Here is a 16,737-nt window from a genome sequence, read left to right as displayed (position 1 = left end):
AGCGTCTGGTTCAGTCCTCAGCTTTGTGCAAAGCAAATAAAGTGGGGTCAATTCACAAGAAAGGAATGGCAGCTAATCATGTCCCCAGTTTTAGCTCTATATTTAAGGAGTGCTTTAACGAGTACATATTTTAAAGAGAGCTGTTGATCTTCTCATTTATTTCTCTATAATAAATCAAACAAATAATATTTCCCAAACTTTCAAACTGTTCCTTTAAGGTTGTTTCTCAAAAACATTTTAATAGTATTGTAGAAAGGTGTCATTCCTTTTCTTTTTTTTTACCCCCCACCCCCACCCCAAACTATCCCGTCATCCCCCACCCCAAACTATCCCGTCATAAGATTCATGTGCGCTCAGTCACAGGCCTGCTTCACTAACCTCTGGCCTCCTGCTCATAATCCTCTTCTCTTTGTTTTCACTGTACTGCAGGAAATATGAGTATTGGTTTGACGATAGTTTTTCAGATGCCACTGTAATGAAAATATCAAAGAAATTAAGGCATAAGTACAACCAAAGGGATTTATTTATCAACATCGAAATCGTGATTTGCACGTTCCAAACAGCCAGACACAGCTTGAAATAAGCCTTGTGTAAACAGCTATTTGACATTTAGTTGGCAATTTCTCTGTAAGAGGAAGAATGCAAACAGTCAATCTTTACTCAGTGTTCTCATATTCCTGCACTGATGGAATCCAAATCTGACAGATTGGAAATTGTTGATGGGATTTTCCGGTGAATCTGTGGCAATCAACTTCAGCTCTGTGTCCACGGCTGCTGCTGGGTACTCTGAGTCCCTCGACAAGACACTGAGCCATCAACCATGTTGTCTCTTACATAACCTGTTCTCTCTAAAAACCTCTTAACAGTTGAGGTCATGTGAAATGGAACAGCTCATGTCTATAAATCAATAAGTGAAAACACACTAAAATAAAAAATAATAAATGCTTAAAGTTATCATTTGAATATGAATATCATAATTTAGTTAAAATGCTGATAATTGCATATAGTTAACAAGAAACAGCATCTGTGCATGTTAGAAAATGTACTTAAACCCAAACATTGCCCAACTTTTGACACAATATGTATTGTTTTAGAATTAACTTTGCATGGCTTAAAACTCAAGCACCCTGATAGTCAAGATTCAACATTGTGCTGGTAGTAGCTTTAAAGCTGCTCTAACTAGTAGTTTTTTATATTATCAATAGGTCAGGTGAGTATGTGTAATGTGAGATGGGTCGCTCATACTGACAAACCCTCAGAGAATTGTCATCCAACTCTGCATTTACCCTCAGGTTTGCAAAGCTTAAAACATCTTTCAACACATTATTTTGGTTTTATGACCTGTCGTCGTTATTATTTTTGCTTTGCTCTCATTAGCATTGTGTTAAGCTGCAGCAGGCAGTGAAGACCAAAAGAGAGAAAATATTCATCAGGTGGCCAGAAAGGCGACTTCAAATGAATGCTAATGTTGTGTCTGCTAGATACAACTGTCTATTAATATGTTCACCATATAAATCTAATGGTTATATTGTCAGAAGTTAAGTTTCCAAATTGTTGTGCTGCCCCCAAGTGGCCAAAACATTCAATTAATGCAGGTTTTAGCTAATCACTATACATTCAGACATGAGAAGGTAACTGTTCTGTCAATGTTATTGATAACAATGCTGAAGCAGCCAGTGGTCTTACATTATAAATGTGCATGTATGTGTGAAAACGTGCATGTATATGTGAATAACTGTAAGGGATTCCATCTCAGGAGCTCTGGCACCTTTTTATATCAGATAAAAGAAGCCATACATCACAGAGTCATAAACATTGGACAACTGTGGTTAAAGTCAACACACATGCAACAAATCTAACCAAACATCACACATCCTCATCTGGCTTTAGGCCCAGACCTCATTCCTGTCTAAACCTTGTTCATGTTTGTTTCATGTGGTGTTCCTCTGACAAATGAAAATGTGCAGTAGTCTAAATAATATTTCTGGAATACTTCATCTTTGTATTCCCATTGGAATTATTGATGCTGTGTAAGTTGACAACTCCTTTTCAAGAAGATTAAAATGCTGTCAAATTAGCTTCACCAAATGCAAAATGACTAATTTCTTAAAGAGAGAAGCCAAGTTATCCTCAGGGGAACTTTATAATCACAATGTCTCTTCAAATTGTGATTGGAAGTGCATTTTATTACAAGAAAATTATCAGCGTACCATATAAAAACCCCAAATTATGCTGGAAGCAATTTAAGTACTTCATGCCAATACCAGCGATCCTCAAAAGGATCAGCTGTAGTGCTGTAGCAACACCTGTCAGTGGTCAAAATACTGTAGTTCTCTTAATAAAGGATACAGCTGAAAAATATCATCAGATCAAATCTAGCAGTGGATGTTCAAATAGTACATATCCTGTTCATGAATGTACAAATAGGTGATTGCTCTAAATTGCTCTTCCTGCTATTTTTGTCGAGGACAAATCGATTGGGAGTGTTCACAAACAATCACTTACTGTCAGAAATCATAAAAAAGGCCTGTTTCCTGCTTTGTAACGTCAGGGAAGTATACAGCCTAAGACAATTTATAATTCATTTATTTTCCATTTCCTCTTATGAAAGAGAGAGAGCCCTGGAAAGGCTGTCTCAAAAATGCTGAGATTTATAATTAGTGGTATTGTCTTTTAGTGAGGCCCAATGACATGACTTGATCTGATTGAGATGTGTGAACAGGCTCTCTGAGGAAAATAAATTACAAGGACATTTCACAGTATGAGAGAGCGAGAGGGAGGGTAATAGATATGTTTCTGTGAAGTACCAAGTTTTACATCGCGTGCATTTTGCAATGTAACACCCATTGAAAACATGAAAAAATGTTGTGATAGGCGCACATATCTGGAGTAGGAAAGCAGGTGCTGGACCAAATAACTCCCATTAAAGACAGAAATTATCTTTTTCCACGAATCACTTCCTGTAACAACTGAATCAAAGGTTTGCTTATGAAATCAGTTTTGTCCTAGTTTATTCATGTAGACTTAATTTGCTTGTAGACATTATGTCTCAAATATTGACAGACATATTCAATGAATGCGTTTATATGCACCCTTCTAATTAAATATCCATCTTTTCTCTATGTTGTGACAGAAAACTGGGCAATATGTTCTCTGTCATGCACTGTGCTTGTTAACTGAAACCATTGACAGACAACCAGAACAATATTGTGAAACACAACTTTAATGGTTACTGTTATTCTTATAGTCTTCCAACATAATACTGCTTCGGTACCTCCAAAAACATGACGTACATTTAAAAAAGGAATGTAATTTGCCTCTGAACATATTTATAATTGTATATTTTGTATAATATATTCATCTCTTGTATGTCTGCAATTTTTGGATGCCGTGGCATTAATTGATGCCAGTCTGGACTCCTCTGTTTGTAAACTGTCACTATGCCGTGATGGGGATTGGCCATTTTGAAACGGTTTGATACAAGCTCCATGCCCAGTTTGTATTGTTCCTATTCTGCACAACTGAGCCACAGCTGTGTTTCTGTTGCGAAACCCCTTTTTGAAAAAAAGAAGAAAGAAGTGTAAACAATGTGTAAATTTACATTTGCGGTTATCAAAAAATCCCCTCACCCACACACTTTCACTCTCTTTCCCTTATCACCTTTGGGTTCTACATGTATTACACTCATTTTAAGCAATCCATGCTACCAGAGTCTAGGGTAGGTTGCTCAAGGGTATACATTATATTAAGTAATAATTGCACATTTATATTTGTATAAACCATAAAATCCTATGTATTTTATTTTCCCTTGAGAAAACACACCTTCTTCATAATTATTATTCTCAGGCACAAATGAGTCATACCAAATTCACTTTGATCCATTGTCCAATTGCATAAACTCAAGATCCCTCCCAAGACAGAGATTGTAGTTTGAACACTGTTTATGTCCTGTAATGGCTCATCATGTATTGACTGGTTTGGCTTTAAACAAAGGTTAATCTTGTACAAGGTTTTGACACATTGTTTTGTTTAAAGCAAAGAAGAAAAAGCTGTCCAGGAGGAGATGTGTACAATGTACTGAATTATGTATTATATGAATATAAAACTGCTCTGTGCCTTAAAACAGGCATTGTGCTTGAGAACTTTAAGGTCTGGAATTAGTCTTGACAAATTATTTTGGATTAAATGGATATGTGGCCTTAAGGAGGAAAGCGCTTTCATTTTTCACCCCTTCCAACTCAATCAATAAGCCATTAAAGGTTTGCTACCAGTCACTTCTAATGGAGCTTCTGGACTAATGCACAGATTTTTGAAGGTGTACTGCAGAGATTTAGTTTTGCACTTCAATAAGGACAGAACAATGGCCAGATGTTCAAAATCGATACAACAGAGGCTGTGACATCCTGATTTTTAGTCCTTATTATGGGCCAAGTTCTAAACAACTATATCCTGTATGCCCCATAATGCAACCGATAGCATCTTTTTATTAGACTTTCCCAGTCTGGTAAATGCCAATGTCTTTCAAACTCCACACCCCCAGTTTGCAACACAGGTGTGATGTTATAAATCAGTGGTTTTCATTATATAACCGGCATTGTGAGACAGCAGATGAAGTGTCATAAAACTATGGCAGTTCTATTTTGAGGTCAATCAGAATAACTTGTTTTGAAGAAATGCAGGAGATTTTTCACCAGGCCTTGAACACCTCGTTGGATAACTCCAAAAGAAAGCTCAGCTTTGGACTGCAAAAGAAAGTGCATCTGCTTGGTGTGATGGAAAGCCAAAATTATCTTGCTAATGGTTTGAATAGGGAAACTGGAGGCTGTCACTCCTTGAGGCTCAAATAACAAAACAAAAAACCCCCAAGAAAAACAACCAAAAGATGAAAATTAAGAGAAACAATTTCTCTGTAGAAAAATATTACCTTACTTATTTGTTGAAACTATTTTTTAATTGTTTTGAACAAATTGTCCTGTTTCTTCAACACCTTGTTTAATGCTGTTCGCTTAACTGACTTTTTGATAAGAACATAGTACATTTATTATAAAGACAGAATATCACTGAACAAAATATTCAGATCAAATAGATCCTACAGTTTGAGGTATTAGATACTCAATATGCGAGGTGCAGACTACCAGGGTGTCATTATCCCAGCACTTTACTCGATCTTTGCATGTTATTGTACACTGATTGAAGTGTATCCCTCAGGTGAGTAACAGACTGGCTCCTAGTCCTCTTATCTATGATAATGATAGAGTCTTCACTCCCCCTTGGTCCCATTTAAAGAACAGCTGATGGGGTGGTCAAGCCTATGGCAAATGGAAAATAGTTCATACATATTTTATTGTGTGTGTGTGTGTGTGTGTGTGTGTGTGTGTGTGTGTGTGTGTGTGTGTGTGTGTGTGTGTGTGTGTGGGTGTGTGTGTGTGTGTGTGTGTGTGTGTGTGTGTGTGTGTGTGTGTGTGTGTGTGTGTGTGCATTGACTTATCATATAGTACAGTTAAGTTTATTTTATTTTTATTGCATTTTTAATATTGTTTAGTAGCATTTTATAGCATATATATTTATATTGCACCTTTCAAAGTCATGATTTTATACCAAGAAACAAAAGACATGACTCTGTCATGAGTATTTTCATGTTAGAATAATCTTGTATTGGTTACCACTGGTACTCAGCACTTGAAGGACAGCATTAGAGCATAATTGGAACAGAGGTTTAAAATGGTAGTAGACAGTGAATCATCAAAAGCAATGAATATTTGACATATTTAATATTGCTTGTACAGACAATGAAAGTCTCAGGATAATTTCCATCGACACATCAGCTAATTATTAAGCTCATATTTTATATTCTTCTGTTCGACCATTACCCTTGCTGATAATAACTTTGCACGGATCTCAAAGGCCAGTTTCAATTGTCTCTCTGAAGATAGTGGATTGTTATCAAGACAGTCACACACCTACCAAAAGATTAAATTTAGACCAAAGAAATTGCCTGTCATGCTTTGAATTTATTATCTAATGATTTTTTTAAAAGCCAGACAATTTATATGGCTATTGTATGTTATTTATAATTGATATGCACTGAAATAGTAGCTACATGCATGCATTAAATAGCTCTAAAAAAAATCCAGCTTTTAAAAATAAGTTGCTAAAATGTTTATACAATGTAAAACATTCAATAAAAGAAGGGAGATTTACTTTAACAACTTCAACTCTAAAATGTCACATTTCAAAAAGCTTACTGACCTTTCATTAATTGCTACCCAATATGTATTTACATGCCACAATCTGAGGGACACTAACGTTAACCACTGACCCCAAGATCAGCTTTTTCTCAATTGGGAACACAGGTTTTGTCCCAATTGGACAAGCTGCCCCCAATTAACTGATCGTAAGTCTGAAATTTGTCCCCATTAGTATCTTATGAGAGACCACATACAAATGCATGGGATAGGATATCCTACTAAATGTATACATAAATATACTATATATAATTAATATATGTTAATTATTATGTTATGTTAATGTTTTGTTTCTCTTGATGCTTTTGCAATATTGCTGTTGTGACATTAAAGCCAATAACGCAAATTTGACTTTGAAAATGTTTTGGGGAAAAAATTAACTTGCAAGAAATAGACGTATATGTATCTGAACGTCATACATTCTTGACTACATATAACACAGCCAATAGAAGGGAATTCTGCTCTTTGCTCTATCTTCTTAAATCATAAACCTCTGTTGTGCACATTTCCTGCTCGGCAGCCAATTGCAGTGATCAGCTGAGGGTCACATGACGGCTCCTTTGAACTCTGCTGTTCAGTGTGTCTGACCTGACCAGAGGGTGAGTTTCAAAAGTGAGTTTTTCAAAGCTGCAACTTGTCTTTCCTGCCCGTAAATAACATTTCTCACATTTACCTGTGAAAGGTGCCACAGGCTGCTTACGATGAAGACCGCAACCTGCCTTTGTACGCGCTGTAGATGTATGATAATAGTCACGTAACGATCCGAATAAAAGAAACCGACTCAAAAGAGTGCCGTCAATATGCTAATAGCTAAAAGTATCATTCGGAATAGTTATGATATGCACAGACTTCTTCAGATGCAGATGTATGCGCAGGAGAAATAATCTTATTTCTTTTTGACAACGTGCAACTGTAAAGGACGTGCACACAACTTAACATTAAAACTATTCCTATCGTGGTTACTGCAGTCAAGCTACGCCAAAAATACGTCTGCTCTAGTATTTTGAACTATACGGTAATTGCGCTGGCTACAATAGAGTTGTATATTGTCTATGCGGCATAATTTCTACCTTTTATTGCTCTCACGCTCAGCTAACAACTTTTCAGATTAATCTTTACCCACCTGCAGTTTTTCTAACCTCCTCAGCCATTTAACTTCTGTTTATAAATGATCTATTAATGAAAGTCAAAGCCACTTTATTGTCAATTCTAACTACATGCACAGCACAGTGGATTGAAATTGTGTTTTCTCTGACCCAGGTGAGCTAGACAACAATGAAACAACAACAATAGTGCAACTAAAATGACAAAAAAAACACATTAATATCAAACGCATCTCTGGAGCTACTATTGTAATGTGTTATTGCAGACATGCTATAGCTGGCATTCATATCTGCACCTCTAAAGTCTTGGTCCTTACTGAAAGCCTGACATATCAAATAGATACTGCCAAACTGGCATGCAACTCTAGTATGAATAATCACTTGGCCCAATGTATATGCATGTATGGGCATTACCTGGCTCACACATTATTTGGCTCACAACTTTAAGGGCTTTGATACACCAAGCCAATCTCAAAAACTTAACCCAACAAAGAAAAACTGTTGTATTTCCTCACATCTCCTGTTAATCAATCACTTCAACTCATTGTAAACTATATCGCCAACAGCTAGCTGACCTCCAACATCTGCATGTGTCCGCACCTGCATGAGAGGCAATAATAAAGTAAAATGTAATCTGTATTTGTACCTCAAAACACTCCAGCGAGACGAAGAAAACAAAACTGTAGATGAGATTACAGTATTTCCATAGTTGCAATACAAAATCGTGAATTTGTCTAATTAACAAGGGTATTGTGATTTAGTCTCAATCATGTTGAAGGAGAAAAGGAAAAGCAGAGGTAAAGAGTACTAAATGGGTGAGAACACTTAGTGCTGGGCAATATATTGAAATTATATCGATATCGTGATATGAGACTAGATATCGTCTTAGATTTTGGATATTGTAATATCGCGATATGTCATCGGAGTTGTCTTTTCCTGGTTTTAAAGGCTGCATTACAGTAAAATATATAATTGTCTGAACTTACCAGACTGTTTTAGCTGTTCTATTATGTACCTTTTACCCACTTTGTAATTATATCCACATTACTGATGATTATTTACCAAAGATTTCATTGTGTACGTTTTTTGTGAAAGCATCGACAGTCATCTCTACAATATTATTGCAGTATCGATATTGAGGTATTTGTTCTAAAATATCGTGATATTTGATTTTGTCAAAGAACACTAACTTGGTTAAATATGCACTTGTTTCTCACTGTGTTCCTGCAGTGCTGACTCAACATGCTGAAACAACACCTGATAAAAGCTGACAAGAGCCAACTGTGCCAGACACAAAGATAATTCAGGCAATGGTCTGCAACACAGAGCTCAAAGGCGCCCTGTGGTCACCTGCTGGCCTCATGTCTGAAACTTCCAATGAAAATGAAATTGTCATTGCTTCACCCTAGCTGCGGACACAAGTAGATCTGTAGTTTGGGATTGCCTGTGATGGTAATAGATAAATATAATCTATGACGTTGTTTACTCTAACACCTATTTTTGTTGTATGTGAGAAAATAAGGGAAGTATGGTTTTAAAAAGTATTTTCCAACTGCCCATTTCAAGTAAGAGTGCTCTCCATCTTAAGAGAGGCTGTTTTTTTGTGAACCAGGACATCTGGAAATTTTTATGAATTTTATCCTTATAGGTTTATTAACATTGCTAAATATTAAAGAATATTGTATTATTACAGTGAGGAGTCTGACCTTGAAGATGAAAGGAAAAATACTTAGGCTGCATGTCATTGTGAGTGATATTGTAATTTAAAAAATGACTTTGTGACTTGAAACTGTTAATTATGGAGAGCTGCCTCATAAATTCAGATTCACAAGATCTGATCTTCATGTAAATTGTGTGAAGAATTTCACTTCAGACCTTCCTTTGAAGCTGTGAGACATCAAATGTCCTACTGTAAAACCATCTTGCAAATTCTGAGGCATCTCAGAGATCATTGTTGAGAAATAGCCTGTCAATCATTACATCATGGCTGAACAGAAAATGCCACAAAGATTAAGTTAAAGCGACAATTTGTGAAACTGTGTTTCTTTAGTTTCTTCAAACAACTGCTGTCACCACTGGAAATGTAAATTCCATCAACTCCTGTGTGTCAAATGAAGATAATGTTAAGTGTAATGGGAAAGCTTCCATGAACTGGGTATCACTGATAACTTTGTAGAGACAAAGTCCTACATTTAGCCACTGCTGGCTTAATATATTTAGATGCGTACTCAGAAAATCTATATTCAATCTTTTCCAGTACTTTACATCACAATGCATTTATTTTCTAACCAGCATCCATATTTCTTAGTGGCTGTCACTGCTAATATGTTTTCAACACAAAGTTCAAAACAAACACAGCCATACGATGTTGTTCGGGCACAGTTTACTTCTTTCCCATCAGCAACACCTGCAATTACTGACGTTAACTTACATAACCTGTCAGCCAGTCTGTTCTTTGCTAAACACCCTCTAGTGCTTAGAGGAATATCACACTTAAAAACAAATCAAACACATGGCTCCAGTCCTACAATCTGATTTTTAATCAATAATGGTTTGGAAACATTTATCAGTAATTGCAGACTTGCATCTCAAATAAACCTTCATAAACAATTCTTAAGAGAGAGAGGCTTCATCATAAAAATTAACCTGTGATTATTATTTAGTGCTCTATTTTTGTTTGTGTATTTCTTTTTCAGCAGCAGCAATTAACGGTGCACCATGGGCCGCCTGGATGGGAAAGTGATTGTGTTGTCTGCTGCGGCGCAGGGGATTGGACGTGCTGCCGCAATAGTAATGAGCTTTAATAAGACTTTCTCACTGATATATTTCGTACTAAATTGCAGGGGGACATTTATTATTTTGTATCATGTTGTATGCAAACTCAAAGCTGTGTATATTTAGTCTCCTTACATAGTTTAACCAGTTTTTGTGTATGCAAACTGCACATTTTGATGATGCTGCACTGCAACAGTAATGGTGATCCAAAACCCAAACTATGATGTACCATGAGATTCAGTTTCAGATTCGATAATTTCTTGCGTGTCTTGGTGTGGTCAAAAATACTCTTGCACAATAAAAAAAAACATCAGCATGAACAGAGTAAATAAAACACAAGTGTCTGGTGCAATGAGTAAGCTGTTAGGGGACACAGTTAATTAAAGTTTATGGCCTTCACTGCCTCAGGATGTGCTGTTACAAAAACAAGTAATTCTGCTCTTAGTACTACGCAACCTTTTTCCCAAGGGGAGGGGAGGAGGACAATAAGTGCATTGACTGAATGAGAGGGGTCTCTGAATATTTTCAAACCCATTCTTAGCATGCTTACCAATGCCCGGCAAATCTTGGCAAATGACCTTCCTGTCATCTGCTGAGCGAATGTGAGAATAATCTCTATCACAGCTCTGTAAAACTCACACATCCCTGCCTGTGATACCATTTGTTGCCTGTGCAAGTCCTAGCTTTACCAAGCTATTATGATCACAATATGATTGATACATATGTTGTGTATGTTTATCATCGTCCGTTGCTCCTGTACATGTATTGTAGTTGCAAGGTACTCTGGTGATATTCTTGCCAAAGAGACAGGAAAACACTAGAAAATGTCACGCACATCTGTGTCCAGATTGGGTCATCGTCAGTTCCATTCCCCTCAAGTGATGTCCTTAAGTGTTTGACATGGCGCGTTGTATTACAGGGATTTGTGTTCTTTCGTATTGTGGGGAAATCCAGAAACAGATCTATTTACGCCATCGGAGATCATTCAGCTCAAATAACATAGTATCAAGGTTGCATAGTGGTGTGCCGGATCTATTGAGCATTTTCCATTTAGACTGTAAAAGTTAGCTGTGTTATATGGTCTCCTATGTGGTTAATGATGCGGGTGACTGCATCATTAACCACAGAGCAACAATTGCTTGACCAGAGGTAGAATGGATTTAAATTGATGGTTTTGAGGGATTAGGGTTAGAAATTGGCAGTCTGTGTCTATAGACACTTGGTAATGAGATCTTGATGTTGGCACTGTGGACTGCATAATTGCCTGAAGTCAGAGGAATTGAACATTTTAAATTCAACGTGCAGTTCAGACCCTACCCCTGACTGTGTCAAAGCCTCTTTTTGTCCCTAGTTATGTACAGAAATAGCCTAATGTTTTGTAGAATCTAAAACATAGTCATATGTTTTAAAGCGTTATGTGGCATTGTGAAACTTCTTGGTCATGACTCAAGTATTTGAACTTTAGGCATTTGCGAAGGAGGGAGCTCAAGTCACAGCTACAGACATCAATGGAGAGAAACTGAAGGAGCTGGATGGCATTAAAGGTAGATATCACTTCTAAAGGTCTGAAACTGCCATCTGCTGGTTAACCATTGTGACACTGTTGGGATCCCTGTTGGAGGCTTCCCACTTCACTCAAATACAGTACCTTCACAACTTCATGTATCATAACTTCTGTAACTTGGCAGTAATACGTTTCCATAGTTTATTTTAACACTGTACCTCCCTGTTTTTGGGTTGAAGTGTTTTTAAAGCAAATTTAGCAGAGATGGCCTATGAGTGTTCACCCCAATCATATCTTAACTGAAATATCATAAAACATAAAGACATACTGTAGACTACAACATTTTTTTTTATGTGTTTGCTCTTTTTTTTTTTTTTTCTTTTTTTTTTTTTTTTACAATATTGTCAGTGTAAACCCCTTTCTAACATGTTTGTTATCTGTTTTAAATTCAGCTGATTTCATAGCTTTGTAGTAGACCTTTCATCATGGCAATTTTAAAATGTCAACAGGATGACTGGTTTTGTAAATAAACTTACATATACCTTTTTAGTCCTTGGCAGAACAGGTTTGATATCTTTCAGCACTCTTAACATCTCATTTCAGGAAGCGCACAAGCAAAACACTTCACATATAACTGCCTCCTTACAATAGAGGTTTTTCTGGGTAGCTGCCTGAAGTGAATATGTGTGTAATTGTGTGTATATGAAGCAGTGAGCATGATTTTGTCTATAGTATCTCACCTGCTTTAAACTGCTAAACAATCAAAACTATGTGTTTTTTGTTTTTAAATGCTGAAATTGTCATCTACATCCCTGGAGCTTTTTCTTTTTTTGCTTCATCAACAGGTATCAAGACTAGGGTGGTGGATGTGACTAAGAAGGACCAAGTGGAAGCCCTGGCCAAGGAACATGACCACATCGATGTGCTGTTCAATGTAGCAGGGTACTTTCACCTTCTCCTATTGTGTTAATGTTATCCTGAATCTCCGCAAGGAGTTATACTCATCCGCTCTGCTTAAATGATAATTAAGTATACATTTTCTTATTGCCAACAAACCTATGAAAAGAACAAAACCAACCATGAACAGATCTTGTTAGCAAGTATTGTCTGTGAATCCAAAGCTGAATACTTTCCTCTGTGCCATAGATCCATTGTTGCAAATCAATAAGATATACCACTGCACAGGATGTTCCTTTGTTAACATTAAACTAGGTTGCAACAAGTGCACTTTTTATTCCTGTTTGACTGATATTTGCTGAAAACTACAGTACCCATCTGTTTTTGAAAAATTGGTTATTTTATTTGAGAATGAAAGTTGATATTTGGTTCCAGTTTTTAAAGATTTACATCTTCAGTAGGAACTAATGAGTTTGATGCTGAGTGCCACAGACAGGCAGGAGGAAGTCTTATAACACATTGGACCAGATGCAAGAAACACTTGTACGCACAGATTCATTCTTAAATCATGTGTATGAATGATTTACGAGGATTTGCCACATTCACCAATGTCCCACTCTTGGTACAACTCTTAGGTACGAACAAAATTTACGAGTGGTGCAGACCTGTGGTACCAGTCACCAACTTACCGTTCTCCAAAGCAATACAACATGACTTGTAGCTGTCTAGCTGAGCTGTTAACCCGATCTCCAGCTTTTTCTACCGTCTTGTCCTGTGTTGTCATCCCAGGTGTTAGCAGGTCTGTGCTGACAGCAGTCCCGGCAGCAGGTGTAACATCATCGGCTGTCACTAACATTTGCGATAGAAGAAGGCTCTGGTCTTCTTTCTTCTTCATTTAATTGAAATATTGGTAATCAAGGTTATAGTTTGGCTCCCTGGCTGATGAGTGCCCTTGCGAGATGTTTTTTGGCATTCACCAGGTGGGATTCATCATGTTTACACAGCTAATTTACGACCGTGATACGGGTGTTTGGTGAATCCAACGTGGCACACTCATAAAAGTTCACCTCACCAAAAAATACAAATTTAAGAAGAAAAAAAAATCAACACGTTCTTGCATCTGGCCCATTGTAGGTTCTCGTCTTTTCGTGGGATTTGTTGAGGAAAACAAAAATGTAAAATATCACCAGCCTTATTTTTAAACATACAGTTAATGCATAACAAATAAATCACAGTTCTACTTTGCCACCAACATGCAACATCCACATTAAGCTTGTTTATGCTTAACTACATTTCCAAAATCCCTATATGTTAAGGTTTAACCTCTCCTTGACCTTTTGCCAATCTCCTTAAGAAAGGTCTCTAAATTCCCACCTTTGAGGCTCAGTAAAATGTTGAGAGAAGCCAAGAAGCCTTTAAACCAACATTTATTTGACAGATGAGGTATTTTAGTTACAGACGTGTGTCTAGATGATTCTGTGTTATATTGTTGTGTATAATGGTGTGAGTGTACTTCTCCAGTGAATGTGTCATGTACTGTTTACAGGTTTGTGCACCATGGCTCCATCTTGGACTGTGAGGAGGCTGACTGGGACTTCACAATGAATGTGAATGTGCGAAGCATGTACCTCATGTGCAAAGCCTTCCTTCCTAAGGTGCCCACTTTGCCAAATGCTTAACATGCTTTATCCTGTTACTAGGAGAACGAAATAGACACCGTTGTAAATTGAGTGACATATGCTTTCATTTTGTTCTCATCCTTTGTCCTCTGGGATTAGGAGTATTACTCTGAGCCTGTGACATGATGGGCAGTGACTGCCCAATCACTAATCCAGCTTTGGCTGCAAACTAACAAAACTGTCTTAAAGGAGAAACTAGGATAATAGCACATTTGTCAATTCTTTGTTACTTAAAAATTAAGATTGTTGATATAATTTTAATCTTCATTATACCAATTCTAATTAGTTTATATGCCACATTCCTAATTTATTTTGTCATTGTAGATGTTGGCCAAAAAGTCAGGAAACATCATTAACATGGCATCTGTTGCATCAAGCATAAAAGGTAACGGGTCTTTCACAGAACTCACTGCACATGCTTCTATAACAAATATTCTGCTCAATTAAAGGGACATTAAGTCGCTGAAGTATGACCATGTTCATTGTAATCCTCTTATCTCAGATAATTGCTTTGCATGTGCCTGTGTGTGAGTGGCATATGTTTTCTTGACAGGTGTTGTGAACCGGTGTGTCTATAGTACCTCCAAGGCTTCGGTGATCGGACTCACCAAATCTATAGCTGCTGATTTCATTGAGAAAGGCATTCGCTGTAATTGTGTTTGTCCCGGTGAGTCACAAACGGCCTGCGAAATGAACCACGTCATTGTGTCCTTTTTAAACTTACTCAACCGCTACTCAAGTTTACAACCACTTAGATGTTTTTAGATACAAGACAATACAATACAATACAATATACTTTCCGCTTAGGGAAATTTGTCAAATGAATGGCTTTTCTTATGTGTGGACATTGTGTATTTCAAAGATATATAGTACAAGTCTTGAGTTTGTCCCTGCACACTTGTCTAAATAGCTGCTGTACAAATGAGTGATTTCTTTTTTACCCGTTAGGCTGAAAACCCAAACAGCCAGGTACAAAATTAACTTTTTTGTCCAACAGCCAAATGGCTAGTGAAAGTTCACATTTTAACAGCCATTACATCAATTACCATTGTTTATTTTGGCTGGTGAGTGAAGCAAATCTACCAGCTGCTTGCATATTTTACCACTATTTGCCTGGTAAAATATGCGTGTCTGGTACTAATGTTATGCCCTGTCCACCAGGAAGGGTTTTTCCATAAACAAAAAATCATCAAATTAGTCAAAGCCTATCTGCATTTATGTCTTCAGTATTGTGTAATTGAGACTTTGAGGTGAAAAGCTGGCTTGCTCTTTAATATTTCCTCAGGGACTGTTGATACTCCATCACTGAGGGGTAGGATCCAAGCCCAACCAGACCCAGAACAGGTACTGTAGGCTTTGATTTGGTCCATAATTTACTTAGTTTTTCATTTGACAGTAATCCCTGCCTGAGTCATTAACAGCCACATTTTATCTTGGTTTCAACTAGAGGAAATCCTGATGATTGATTGTTGAAGATAAGGAGTGCTACATCCTATGACTCAACTTTCTTTGTGACTCCTCAGGCATATAAGGACTTCATGGCAAGACAGAAAACTGGCAGAATGTGCACAGCTGAAGAGGTGGCGTACCTTTGTGTATACCTGGCCTCAGACGAGGTGAGTCATTAGAGATAATAGAAATAATATCTTGCATGTATGAGGTATATTGATAGCAGGGCTGGAAATGCCATTAAGGACACGAGAGTGATGTTTGTGTATTTGTTCTGTGACTTAAGATTTTTTATTGAAAAACTAACACATAGTTTATATTTTTTTTTATATTTATATGTATTATTATATATTATTATTCATAGGATTCTCAATTTTTTAGATTATATTTAATTAAATAAACAACCTTTAGGCCACAATAAATATAGGATTCAGCATTTCCTTACCAGAACTGTATACTTACAGTATCAGTGTAGAGGCTTTAAAACTACATCAAAATCATGGTGGGATATAAAGTATACAGACAGTTTATGAATATATTGAGAACAATAAAAGAAATCGATGTATTTTTGTTGTGTTTTTTGGTGTCTGGCTAAATTTTTTTATATTTTATCTTTTAATATTGAGATTTGAATATTAAGATTAAAGATATACTTACAAATTTGGGTTAATTTGTTATCAGTGAAATAATTTCCAGTTGTCTGACATGCGTCTTGGCTCCTCTGCAGTCAGCATATGTGACCGGGACCGAGCAAATCATCGACGGAGGCTGGAGACTGTGAAGAATATGTGGCAAACTCATCATCTCATATGTGGATGCAGTTGTGTCCTTTTTCTTTTTCTTCTTTTTTTTTGATGCAAATGAATCTAAATCAAAGTAAAGTGTCTGCAATTTATTAGCATGCTAACTTTTTTTGTATTTTGCATATTATGTTACAAAGATTTTCAAACTTCAATCTGTGCTGCTAATGTGCCTACTGTATGTGGTGCCAAAACATTGACAAACAAATTGACTGTCACATTGTGTGAATTTCAGTGTGATTAATATGGAATATGATTAAACATCCATGTGTCTTCACCATTACA

General features: G+C 36.8%; 1 protein-coding gene across 2 annotated transcripts; it reads left to right on the top strand.

The window, feature by feature from the left end:
- The first annotated feature begins 6,820 nt into the window (after positions 1 to 6,820).
- bdh2 (3-hydroxybutyrate dehydrogenase, type 2) lies at positions 6,821 to 16,735 on the top strand. 2 transcript variants are annotated; one of them, XM_062429664.1, is made up of 10 exons: positions 6,821 to 6,844; positions 10,045 to 10,138; positions 11,589 to 11,667; positions 12,473 to 12,569; positions 14,071 to 14,179; positions 14,528 to 14,588; positions 14,757 to 14,870; positions 15,489 to 15,547; positions 15,727 to 15,819; positions 16,380 to 16,735. In XM_062429664.1, exons 2-10 carry the CDS (start codon positions 10,067 to 10,069, stop codon positions 16,431 to 16,433), a joined length of 738 nt encoding a protein of 245 aa, XP_062285648.1. In that variant the 5' UTR covers positions 6,821 to 6,844; positions 10,045 to 10,066; the 3' UTR covers positions 16,434 to 16,735. The 2 variants fall into 2 exon arrangements, with proteins under 2 accessions (XP_062285648.1, XP_062285656.1); XM_062429672.1 differs by having other exon boundaries at positions 6,829 to 6,857.
- Positions 16,736 to 16,737: the final 2 nt, after the last annotated feature.

This window comes from Scomber scombrus, chromosome 2 (genome assembly GCF_963691925.1).
Source record: "Scomber scombrus chromosome 2, fScoSco1.1, whole genome shotgun sequence".
In the NCBI taxonomy this organism is placed as follows: Eukaryota; Metazoa; Chordata; class Actinopteri; order Scombriformes; family Scombridae; genus Scomber; species Scomber scombrus.
The sequence above is the reverse complement of the archived record's forward strand: the minus strand, read 5'-3'. Positions and strand labels throughout refer to the sequence as shown.

Bases quoted from the DNA above. Each gene is read 5' to 3' on its own strand.
- bdh2 (XM_062429664.1), top strand. From the start codon at position 10,067: ATGGGCCGCCTGGATGGGAAAGTGATTGTGTTGTCTGCTGCGGCGCAG. The intron at 14,180-14,527 runs GTGCCCACTTTG...TTGTCATTGTAG, and splicing joins GCAAAGCCTTCCTTCCTAAG to ATGTTGGCCAAAAAGTCAGG. The intron at 14,589-14,756 runs GTAACGGGTCTT...TTTTCTTGACAG, and splicing joins TGTTGCATCAAGCATAAAAG to GTGTTGTGAACCGGTGTGTC.